The 12,847-nt window shown below is 44.8% G+C and overlaps 1 protein-coding gene across 1 annotated transcript in view; it reads right to left on the reverse strand.

The window, feature by feature from the left end:
• The window catches only part of TMEM132D (transmembrane protein 132D), an 810,921-nt gene that overhangs the window by 124,040 nt on the left and 674,034 nt on the right, over nt 1-12,847 (reverse strand). Inside the window, exon 5 of the mRNA XM_023187259.3 lies at nt 10,771-10,914. Within this exon, the coding sequence (XP_023043027.1) occupies nt 10,771-10,914 (144 nt within the window). The remainder of the gene's footprint in view (nt 1-10,770; nt 10,915-12,847) is intronic.

The following is a 12,847-nucleotide window of genomic DNA, read 5'->3' on the forward strand; positions in this document are numbered from 1 at the left end:
CAATTTCTATTCTTATTGCTATAACATGTCCATCTACTTTTTTTTTTTTTTTTTTGAAACAGGGTCTCGTTCTGTCATCCAGGATGGAGTGCAGTGGTGCCATCATGGCTCACGGCAGCCTCGACTTCCCAGGTTCCAGCATTTCTCCTCCATCAGCATCCTTAGTAGCTAGGATAACAGGTATGTACCCAGCTAATTTTTGTATTTTTGGTAGAGATAGGGTTTCGCCATGTTGCTCAGGCTGGTCTCGAATTCCTGAGCTCAAGTGATCCACCTGCCTCAGCCTCCCAAAGTGCTGGGATTACAGGTGTGAACCACCACTCCTGGCTATCTCTAACTACTTTTAATCTGCATCAGGAGTGAAATAATCCACTAACAATTCTGAAATCACACATTAGGTTTTAGAAACAGATTGATATAGTGGAAGAAGAACTTACAAGATGAGCCTATGGATAGGAAGCAGAAATGTTGTTTACTCTAAACTAATACATTTACTCCCATATTATCCATTTTCATACTGCTGTGAGGAAATACCTGAGAGTGGGTAATTTATAATGAAAAAGAGGTTTAATGGACTCACAGTTCCACACGGCTGGGAGGCCTCACAATCACGGCAGAAGGTGTAGGAAGAGCAAAGGCATGTCTTACACGGTGGCAGACAGGAGAGCTTGTGCAGGGGAACTGCCCTTTATAAAACCATCAGGTCTCATGACACTTATTCACCATCACGAGAACAGCATGGGAAAGATCCGCCTCCATGTTTCAATTACCTCCCACTGGGTCCCTCGCATGACACGTGGGGATTATGGGAGCAACAATTCAAGATAAGAATTGGGTGGGGACACAGCCAAACCATATCAACTCCTAATCCAGCAATAACAAAATCCTAACATTAGGAAGTCAACTTTAGGAAAGAATCACCACTATTTGCTGTCCAAATAGAATGCCATGATTGAAAATCAATAATAATGCCAGGTGAGTATGCAAAGTGTATGTGATACAGTGCATCTTTATTTCCCCTAACTCTCCCTGCCATGAATCCACTTGGATTCCACTGGATGGAGGGGGGACCAACCGGGCCAATCCCTGTATTTCGCAGGTGGTCACTCCCACTCTGCAGCTACAGAGTCCTTTCCAATATTGAAGGATTCCTATCAAAATGACCACCCTTTGCCACATGATGGATTGAAGAAAGTGTCTATTGGGAGGTCAGTCTAAACCATTACCCCTCTTGAATAAAAGAGCCTCAGAGACACTCCTTCACTAATCAAAAGTGCATCTCCTGTGTCAGTGCATCAAAGGTATCAAGCTCGTACACGGGGGATGCTATTGTTACGTGGCCAGTCTGCTTCCCGAGAACTCTTCCCTGCAGGTGACACAGGAAGTCTTCAAAGGAGGCAGCAGGGGTCAGTGAGGAGGCGCAATCCCTGCAACTTCTCCATTCCTTAGCTGAATATTTGAAGCCGTTTGGCTAAACTCTTGGGATGCGGACAAAAAAGCTGATCGGAAATTATAGGATCTGCAGGTGGAGGGAAAAAAAAAAGCGACTAATTAGGAAGCTGCCTCCTGAGGCTGTCCCTGCGGTGATGCAGGTGGTTGGGCGTCCGGCTGGATTGCTGAAACAGAACTGCACGGGAGCCGGCTCCCCACCGCTCTCCTCTCCTCAGGAACAGGCTGCTGGAAGAGGAGTCAGGCCATTCAGGCCCCAACACTGAAGCGCTCCACCAGGGATGCTGAAAATAGCTGCGGAAGAGCCTCTCTGATTTTCCACTCTTCTCTTCCTCCCAGTTGTTTACTCAGCTTGTTATGTGTTGTGCTCCCATCCCCAAAATTACACTCCTTCTCCTCACAGCAGTTTGCTGCTCTCACAGAGAGAAAGATCCTACTTTGATCCACCTTAGGGGAATGTGTCAAGCTTTATTTATTTACACCTGATTTCCACTGGAGTGTGTCTGTGCTGCAGAAGCAAGGGTGGATGTTGATGCTGTTGAAATGCTGTAAAATAAAGCAGGTTCACCAAGAGCAGCTATAATCAGGTGGGGCTACAGCCCCCTTAGATTTTTTTTTTTTTTTTTTTTTTTTTTTTTTTTGAGGCAGTCTCTCTCTGCTGCCAGGCTGGAGTGCAGTGACATGATCTCGGCTCACTGCAACCTCCGCCTCCCGGGTTCAAGCAATTCTCCTGCCTCAGCCTCCTGAATAGCTGGGCCTACAGGCGAACGCCACCACACCCAGCTAATTTTTGTACTTTTTAGTAGAGACGGGTTTCACCATTTTGGCCAGAATGGTCTCAATCTCTTGACCTCGTGATCCACCCGCCTCGGCCTGCCCCCTTTGATTTTTATCAGTGGACATGTCTGAAATATTTGGTGGATACTGGTTTATTCAGGACTGTTAATGAACACTTGAGCCTGTAAGTTGCAACAAGAAGAACAAAACCCTTAGCAAATTTTTCAGGAATAATACTTGAGCCCAAGTCAGTCTTCCTCCGAGTGTTTGAAGTGTGGCTGGCTTTAGGCGAGAGCAGCTTTCCCACCAGCTGCTCTGTGGGTTCTTACAATGTTCCCAACCCCGAGGCTATCCCACTCCTAAGTGGCTGCAGGGGACATGGGCTGGTCTTGCTGCAGAGAGTCCACTGCCCTTCTCCGTAGTGACAATACACAGGTTGGCCCTGGGGGACCCTACTCCTCAAACTCCTCATTGAGTTCATGTGCTTTGAGATGACTTAGGGTCTGGAGAACCAGTATGTTTGGATCCCTGGCTGCAGTGCTGGGCTCAAGGATAAGGAGGTGACCTAAATAGGTCCCATAAGAACACATCCCAGGATTTATACAGGAATGTCCTAGAAGACAAACACTCTTTTCTATTGGATGTGAGCCAGTTCTGAGGCATCCATCTTGCTCCCACAAGGACAGCTCTGTGAGAATGAAACTCATACAGAAGAGTGTCTATAGGGAAGAAAAAGTGAGAAAGAGTGGGGGTAGGGGGAGAGAGAGAGGAGGGAGGGAGAGGGAGAGAGGGGATGTTCTGGTGATATATTTTGGAGTTCTAAATAAAACACCCTAAGCTAGTCCCAAGCTGGACTTTTCAATCATGTGACAATTTTTTAAAACTTGTTAATGTAGGTGGCATTTCCTATTATTTCCAACCTCTGAGAATCACAATGGATATTATTGCAAACATCTAAAATGCTTTCACTGGGGACCTGTTGCCTTCTCGGGAAAAAAAAAACAACAACAACAGAGCATCATTGGAAGGCAGAAGAGAGCATGCCTTTATGCAATTTACAATTCAACATGAATGAGTTTTCAGTAGATTTTCTGAGAGGAGGTTTTGATGTGGCTGGGGAAGCCCACACCAGCCTGTTGGGCTTTTGGCTGAGGAAAGACGGGAAAGCAAATAAAAATAAAAAGACTGGGGCCTTTCAAGGCAGACCTTCTCCACTCAGAGGCGTTCCAGGGGCTGCACAGGTGGCTGTGACACATCTCTGAGAATCCCTTGGCTTTCTTTCTTAACAGCCTCCAAATGACGCCAAAACATTACACGTACCAGGTGGCTCTTTGTCAACATCTGTGATTCACAGAGCAGCACAAAGACAACCGTGTGAGCTGTGGGTTTTGATTTTTAAGTTGTGCATCGCGCTTTGAGGCTTATTGGTGGATATAAAATAAATGCTGCGAGGTTTTTCATTTTTCGTTGCACCCTTTATATTTCCAAGGGTGGTTTCATGAGTCATTCTCAGAAACAAAGGGAGGGAAAACATTTCTTTCTCAAGAGTTTCAGCCCAAGTCTCAAGCTTGCATCTCATTGGCTCTGATTGGATAATATGTCTGTCTCTGAGCCAGTGGCATGTCCAGAATTTGCAATGCTCCGATTGGCCACCCTGAATCACATGACCACTCCTGGAGGCTGGAAGTGTGGCCACAAGCCAGAAGAACCGTCTCCTATTCCCCTTCCTCATGCCATTTCCTCTGCTGGCAGGGCAGACTGGGCACAGGTTCATCCTTCAGGTATTATACCCCCAGGGAAACCTTGAGATGTGTAGTTATGTTTTCCCTTCAGTGTTTAAACTATGTGAGGCAGCTTTAGGCTAAACTTAACACTAGGCACAGAGTAGGTGCTCAAGAAATGTTTGCTGTCAAACATATTTGAGCAAATGTTTGCTGACAACAAACATTTCTTGACCACCTACTATGTGCCTTGTGTTAAGCTTAGCCTAAAGCTGCTGCATGCAGCTTAAGTTTGGCTCAAAGATTTCTCCATGCCTACTGAACAGTAACCTAACTGCATGTTCAACCATGCTGCAACCTGCTTTTGTGCCAATCGCTGAGTGTCAACAATTACAGGTAGCCAATACTTCAAACCATGTTCAAATACAGCAAATGCTGAGCTGTAACTAATCTGGCTGCATCTGCACCTCACTCTGTTTTCTGTGGTCCACTTTCCTTTTTCTGTCTATAAATGTCATCTGACCACATAGCAGCTCCAGAGTCACTCTGAACCTGTTCAGATACTAGGGGTCCCCTAATTTGTGAATCATTATTTGCTCCATTAAACTCTGTTATATTTAATTTGTTTAAGGTTTTCCTTTTAACACTAGTGTTGACTGACAGCCAGGAGGGCAATGCTTGCTAGAGCTTTTGGTCCAGTGGCCCTGCTTCTGTGGGAACTCAGCTGGTGGGTGCAGCCTCCTGTGGTCCCAGGAAGCATTTGGATGGCAGGCAGACATTGTTACCCACCCCTGCCACTGGTAACCAGGCAAGTCACTCCTGCTAGAGCTTCTGGCTCAGTGGTCCTACTTCTGCCTAAATTTGCCAGGGGGCACAGCCTCCTGTTGCTCTGGAAACATGTGGATGGCTGGGCAGGGAACTCCACCCTCTCTTGCCTGCCAGAGCCAGACGTGTCACACCCAGAGAGCTTCCAACACAGCAGTCCTGTTTCCGCCTGAGCTCTATGGACAGGCACAACCCCATATTTCCCCAGGGAGCATATGGACAGCAGATTAGGACGAACCTGGCAAGTATACAGCTTGACTGCCAATTGCGGCTCCTGCCTGAGGGAGCCTCATGGACCAGAATACTGAACAAAAGAAATACGGGCATGAAAACAGTAATCAGAGGGGCTCCTCATAGACCCAGGAGCAGACTAGAATTGAAGCCAGTCAACCAAACCCACCTTATACCATAATCAAACCCCCTAGAACGTTCATCAAATAAGAAAAAAGCAAAAAAACCCATCCCAAGGACCCAACTTCAAATACTGAAGAAATATCAGCCCACACAAATGAGAAAGAGCAAACACAAAACTCTGGCAACTAAAAAAGCTAGAGTGCCTTTTTTCTTCTAAATGACTACACTAGTTCCCTGGCAAAGGTTCTTAACGAGGCCGAAATGGCTGAAATGATATAAATAGAATTCAGAATATGGATAGAAACAAAGATCACTGAGATTCAAGAGAACATCAAAACCCAATCTAAGGAAATTAAGAATCACAATAAAATGATATAGGAACAAAATAGCCATTGTAAAAAAGAAGCAAGCTGATGTGATAGAGCTTAAAAAACACACTACAAGAATTAAATAATGCAATTGCAAGTATTAAAAGCAGAATTGACCTAGCTGAAAAAATCTCAGAGCTTGAGGGCTGGCTGTCTGAAATAATTCAGTCAAACAAAAATAAAGGAAGGAAATGAAGAAGAACAAACAAAGCCTCTGAGGAAGGCGTGTGGGATTATGTAAAGTGACCAAATCTCCAACTCATTGGTATTCCTGAAAGAGACAGGGAGAAAGCAAGCAGCTTGGAAAACATATTTCAGGATATCATCCATGAAAACTTCCCCAACTTCACTAGAGACACCGAAATTCAAATTCAGGAAATGTAGAGCACCCCTGTGAGATATTACAGAAGAAGAACGTCCCCAAGACGCAATCATCAGATTATCCAAGGTCAAAATGAAAGGAAAAATGTTAAGGGCAGCTAGAGAGAAGGGGCAGGTCACCTACAAAGGGAACCCCACCAGGCTAACCATGGACCTTTCAGCAGAAACCCTACATGCCAGAAGAGATGTCCTATATTCGACATTCATAAAGAAAAAATTTTCAACCAAAAATTTCATATCCAAACTAATCTTCATAAGTGAAGGAGAAATAAGTCCCTTTTTCAGACAAGCAAATGCTGAGAGAATTTGTTACCACCAGACCTGCCTGACAAGAGTTACTGAAAGGAGCACTAAATATGGAAAGGAAAGACCATTTCCAGCCAATTTGAAAAAACACTTAAATACACAGAACAGTGACATTAGAAAGCAACAACACAAACAAGTCTATGACTAACAACACCAAGACAGGATCACATCTGCACATATCAATACTAACTTTGAATGTAAATGGGCTAAATGCCTCAATTAAAAGGCACAGAATAGCAAGCTGGATAAAGAAACAAGACTTAATGGTATGCTGTCTTTAAGAGACCCATCTCACATGTAGTGACATCCATTGGCTCAAAATAAAGGGATGGATAAAAATCTATCAAAGAAATAGAAAATGGAAAAGAAAAGCAAGTTACAATCCTAATTTCAGAAAAAGAAACTGACTTTAAACCAACAAAGATAAAAAAAAGAAGGGCATTATATAGTACATGGTTCAATTCAGTAAGACCTAATTATCCTAACTATACCTGAATCCAATACAGAAGTATCCAAATTCATAAAGCAAGTTCTTAGAGACCTAGAAAGAGACTTAGATCCCCATACAATAATAGTGGGAAATTTCAACATCCCACTGACAGTATTAGACAAATCATTGAAGCAGAAAATTAACACAGATATTCAGGACCTGAACTCAACACTTCACCAAATGAACCTCATAGACATCTACAAAACTCCCCACCCCTAAACAATAGAATATACATTCTTCTCATCACCACGTGGCACATACTCCAAAATCAACCACATAATCAGACATAAAACAATCCTTAGCAAATTCAAAAAAATATTGAAACCATACCAACCACACTCTCAGACCACAGCACAATAAAAATAGAAATAAATATAAGGAAAATCACCCAAAATCATAAAATTACATGGAAGTTAGACAACCCACTCCTGAATGACCTACGCCTTTCTTACACCACATACGAAATTAACTCAAGATGGATTAAATACTTAAATGTAAATCTAAAAACTATAAAAACCCTGGAAGATAACCTAAGAAATACCATTCTGGACAGAGAACTTGGCAAAGATTTCATGATGCAGATGCCAAAAGCAATTGCAACAAAAACAAAAATTGACAAACAGGATCTAATTAAAGTTAAGAGCGTCTGCAGGGCAAAAGAAACTCAACGGAGTAAATAGACAACCTACAAACAGAATGGAAAAAATATTTGCAAACTAAGCATCTGACAAAGGTTTCATATCCTACACCTGTAAGGAACGTAAGCAATTTTACAAGCAAAAACCAACCCCACTAAAAAGTGAGCAAAGGACATGAACATTTTTCAAAAGAAGACATATATACAGCCAATAAGCATATGAGAAAATGCTTAACATTGCTAATCATTAGAGAAAAGCAAATCCAAATCGCCATGAGATACCATCTCACACTAGTCAGATAGCCTATTAAAAAGTCAAAAAAAAAAAAAAAAAAAAGAAGAAATAAAAGCATATGCTGGTGAGGTTGTAGAGAAAAGGGAATGCTTATACGGTGCAAATTGGGAATGCAAATTAGTTCAGCCACTATGGAAAGCAGTTTGGTGATTTCTCAAAGAGCTAAAAACAGAACTACCATTCAATCCAGCAATCCTATTATTGGATATATACCCAAAGGAATACAAATCATTCTACCGTAAAGATACATGCATGCAAATGTTCATTGCTACACTGTTTACAATAGCAAAGACACGAAATTAACCTAAATGACCATCAATGCTAGACTGGATAAAGAAAATGTGGTACATATACACCATGGAACACTATGCAGCCATAAAAGAGAATGAGATCATGTCCTTTGCAGGGACATGGATGGAGCTGGAGGCGATTATCCTAACTAACATAGGAATAGAAAACCAAATATTGCAGGTTCTTGCTTACAAGTGGGAGATCAACAAGGAGAACACATGGATACTAGGAGGGGAACAACACACACTGGGGTCTATGGGAGAGTGGAGGGTGGGAGGGGGAGAGGATCAGAAAAAAATACCTCTTGAGTACTGCGCTTATTACCTGGCTGATGAAATTATCTGTACGTCAAAGCTCTGTGACACGCAGGTGACCTATTAATATATAACAAACCTGTACATGTACCCCCAATCTGAAATGAAAGTTTAAAACACACACAAAAAACAAACAAAAAACCCCCCAATACTGTTGTGATAAGAATAGAGTGGTGAACAAAGTGGACCCAAACAGCACTGCCCTCATGGAGCTTAGGTTCCAACGAGGACAGTCAGACAATGAATATAGCTCTGCCCTCAAGGAGCTTACATTCCAACATTCCAACGAGGACAGTCAGACAATGAATACAGCCCTACCCTCATGGAGCTTAGGTTCCAACGAGGACAGTCAGACGATGAATACAATAAACAAAAATATATAGTGTATCTGTGAATACATAAGCATATGCTATGTATGACATATATGCATATATAAATAGAAGTTCAGCAGGGATGGGGAAGGCAGTGCTGTGGGTGTCTGTAAAGATTTTGCTGATGCTGCTCAGGAAAGGCCTTGGGGAGAAGATGAGGCGAGGGAGCCGTGCAGGCATCTAGGGAAAGAAATTTAAAGGCAGAGGGAGGGGAGGGGATGCCTGTACTGTTACAGGAGCGGCCAAGACTTCAGTGTGACCAGAGTGGAGGGAAGCAGAGGGGCTGTGCCTAGCGTGAGGTCAGCGTTACAGCAGGTGTGGCTGCAAAGGTTTGATTCTGTCTCTGTAAACACTTTGGCTTTTCCTTTGAGGAGGGGAAGCCAGTGAATTTTTTTTTTATAAAAACAGTATTGATCCATAATAAATATACATACTTTGGGGTCCACGTGGCCATTTAATACATTCATACAATTTGTAAAGACCAAATCAGTGTAACTAAGATAACCTCCACCTAAGGTATTTGTGGTTTCTTTATGCTAGGAACATTTGTATTATTCTCTAGCTATTTTGAAATATGTAATAGATTGTTGTAAACTGTCGTCACCCAACTGATCTATCTAACATGAGGTTAGATAGATCTCTAACCTCATGATTAGACTGATTTCTTCTATCAAACTGCACATCCATGTCCACTCATCAGCCTGGAGGTCATCATGTGAGAGAAGTGGGAGGGGCCAAGCAGAGGAGTGACATGATCAGATCACCTGTGGCCGCCCTGGCTGTGGCACTAAAGAGGGGTCATGGGAGAGGAGGCAAGGATGGGACCTAGGACACCAGCCAGGTGGTCAATGCTTTGATTGAGGTGACTGTTTCTGGGATCGGGGTGGTGGCAGGACCTTTGAAGGAGGACTGGATCCTGGCTATCCTTGGAAGGCATTGCCAACAGGATTTGCTGAAGGCCTGGATATGCAGAGAGGGTAGAGATGTAAGATGAGCGTAGATATTGGCTGGAGCCAGTCAAGGAAGTTGCCCTGTGCTGATGTGAAGAAGATTCTGGAATGAGTAGGCAGGAGTGCTGTATGATGTCATGTGTTCCTGCTGCCCTGTTGCTTTCTGACATCTCTGCCTTCCCTCTGAAACCCTCAGGGATGGGGCTTGTCCATCTCATTTGTGCGGTCCTAGAGTCTTGAATAGTATCTAGCACTTAGTGGGGATTAGATTCGCGTTTGTTGACTGTGTTTTAAGTGAGCAAAAATGCTCCGTGAAGATTTGCTTCAGAGCAGACAATACACCAGTTCCTGTCTGGGTATTGTCCTGTGCTCCGGCCCTGGCTGGGACTCATGTGGAAGGAGTCTCCCGGAGCCTCGTGAAGCCCTTCTCGTTGTCCCGGGCTTTTGTTGGCAGCCTCCTCCTTCAAAGAGGTGCCTGCTGCATCTGTCACTGCAGCCCTGGCTCTGGAGTGGGCGGTGGCAGCCTGAGGAACCCATTTACCTCCCGCAGGCTGGAAGTGTTCTATGAGGTTCCTGGCAGAGCAAGACTCCATTTCCCCGGCCTCCTCCATCTGTCTCTCAGTGTGCCTTTGTTTTGAATCATTTTTGCATTCAATTTAAGAGGCCGAGACGAAGGAAAAAGGGGTGATTGCTGTTCATCCACATCCCTAGCTCACGTGGAATTTTGTGGGCTGAGCAGAGGAATAGAGAACCATTTCCTCTTTCTCCCTTGGCCAGTATTGTAAATCAAAGCTGGGAGTAGTTGTATACCTTACACCACCATTGATTTCACACAAATGCCGTGTGCTGTAGAATCATCCCGGAGTGTGTGGCCACACACCCATCCGTCTAGGCTCTGGGGCTCCCTCCCCTCTTCTCCCTGGCCTGGGGTGGGTGGAGGGTAAGCTGGTCCCTGCCTCCCGCCACAATCTCCCTGGGGCTCTGGGAAGAGGCCAAGGGCATTCGGCAAACAGAGTGTCAAGGGACAGCCTCCCAGACTCGGAGTCATCAGCCAGAGCAGTTTTGCATTCTGTCCAATATTTGTGCCAGGGAGAATCTCCTGATTTAAGTAGCAGGATAACCAGAATGGGATGGGAGCCATCCTGTGGGATCCAGAGGTCCCAGAGGCCCCAGGCTGGTCCAGGAGCACAGAAGCTGACATGACAGCAGGTTTCTGCAGGGGCGGGGAGGTGTCAACTTGCCTTAATCACGTCTTCATCAGACGATCTACACTCCACAGACTCCAACAGCTCTGTCACTGTGCCGTCGTCCTCCACGGAGACCACTTTCACCGGGACGGCCACCGTCTTCCCCGTGAGGATGGCTGTGTTCAGAATTTCTGCCTCCTGGAAGACCAAACACACCCTTCCATCACATCCCCTCCTGAGATGGCCCCGCCCCCGGGAGTATGCCGCCTGCCTTTCCTCAGCTGCCCTGCAAACAGCACTGGCCTCTTCTGCAGGCTCAGAAATCCCGGTGGGCAGCACCCACTGGGTGACCGTGGCAGCCAAGGGATCATGTTCTGTCCTCACCCAGATTCCTGCAGGGCAACTATGATGGCGAAGGGGTGGAGGATAGAAAAAGTGGTGGAGAAAATTTATGACTAATATTGTGTTGGCGAACAATTATGTGTCAGGCGCCTTTGTAAGTGCTTTAAAAATATCCGCTCATCAATCCTCATGGCACCCTGATAAGACAAACTTTTTTCTTCTTCCCAGTTTACAGATGGCACAGAGAGGTTTTGTGACTTGCCCAGGGTCACCCAGGTAGAAATCAAGGAAGGCGGGATTTGAGGCTGGGAAGTCCAGCTCCCAAGTCCGTGTATCAGCTAACTCAAACAGGTCTAAATGTGGACACGACGATGGTGGCTTCAGCAGCCGACGGATGGCTAGAGGGGCCTGGTGTTGTGCAAGAAGCTGAGATGAGCAGCACTGCGCCGCCCGAGTGTGGCATGTGGGGGAGACGGAGGCAGGGAGAGGGCCCTCACTCTCTGTGCTCTCTTGCTCTGGCTTTCTTTCACTCTGTTTCAATTTTCCAGGCTTTTATTGGGTCCTGGCCTCCAGACGTGTCTGGAATGTTACTGTGGCTCCAGCAGCACTCCCCACATCCCCACTGATGTGATCCACGCTGCACCACACACATCCACACTCACCCCAACATGCGTTTTGCTGCAAACCCTTCTTTCATAGAGCAGCTCAAGACGTGTGTCTTTAGGGGTGTCCCAGCTTGCCCCGAGTATCTGCTTTCAGAATGAAGAATGCCCTGAACCTTTCCCCTTGGTAGCACCTAACAGTTGCTGTTTTACCTATAGTTATTTAATCCCTTTATCTCTCTTGCAGACTGTAAGCTCCATGGGGCTGTATCTGCTTTCTGCTCACCAGCACCTGGCACAGAGCTTAGCTACAATGAACGGTGTTAATATTTGTTGAGTGCACTCAACAGGGAAAGGATTGGGACTCACATCCTCACCTTCTTGCTCCCCAGCTCCTCACACTCTATGCACGAATCCCTTTTTTTCAGGCACACCTGTGCCTCGGTGGTGCTTCCCAGATGTGGAGCATCTCTGGATCTCATGACACCCCACATCTCTCTCTCCAATGTACCCATGCCCATCCTCAGTTACTCTTCCAGAATTCTTGTGATTTTTTAATTGGTGGGGGCCTGAGAGATCATAGGAGCCCATTTTTTAGACGAAGAAAACTGAGCCTCAAGACCTGGTAAGTGTTTCTCATTCTTCTCTGCAGAGATTGCGTTTTCTATCACAAAAACGCAGAAGTCCCAATATAAACACACATCTCTGTATAATACAACTTCCAAGTCCTAGTGCACAATGTTCTTTGCTCAGTTTCAGCTCATCATATGCCAGTGGTGTCCCTAAGAGGTGTTTTATCAACATGCCACATTGCATTTCTTCTGTTAACTCTGAATATATCTGTCTTTTCCTTGACAGAATAACAGCAAAAGGTCTGGGTGGGTGCTAGGAGCTGGTTAGGGTGGATCTAACACAACTGTCATTTTACTTTCACTCATAGTTATTCAATCGCTTTATTTGCCTTCTAAGACTGCGAGCTCAGTAGGGCTGTATCTATGTCATTTTGAGAGATGAGCTTGCAAAGATTCTTGTTATTTTGATTTTCATGTGGAATGTAAAATGCCTGTTAGTAGAATGCCAGCAGAAGGAATAGAAGTTTATCATCCTAAAATTACATAACTATTTTCCTTATGTTAACTATTTCTTAGGTAAGATCTCATTTTTTCTTTATGGGATGAGATTTGTCT

Source organism: Piliocolobus tephrosceles, chromosome 10, assembly GCF_002776525.5.
Source record: "Piliocolobus tephrosceles isolate RC106 chromosome 10, ASM277652v3, whole genome shotgun sequence".
Lineage (NCBI taxonomy): Eukaryota > Metazoa > Chordata > Mammalia > Primates > Cercopithecidae > Piliocolobus > Piliocolobus tephrosceles.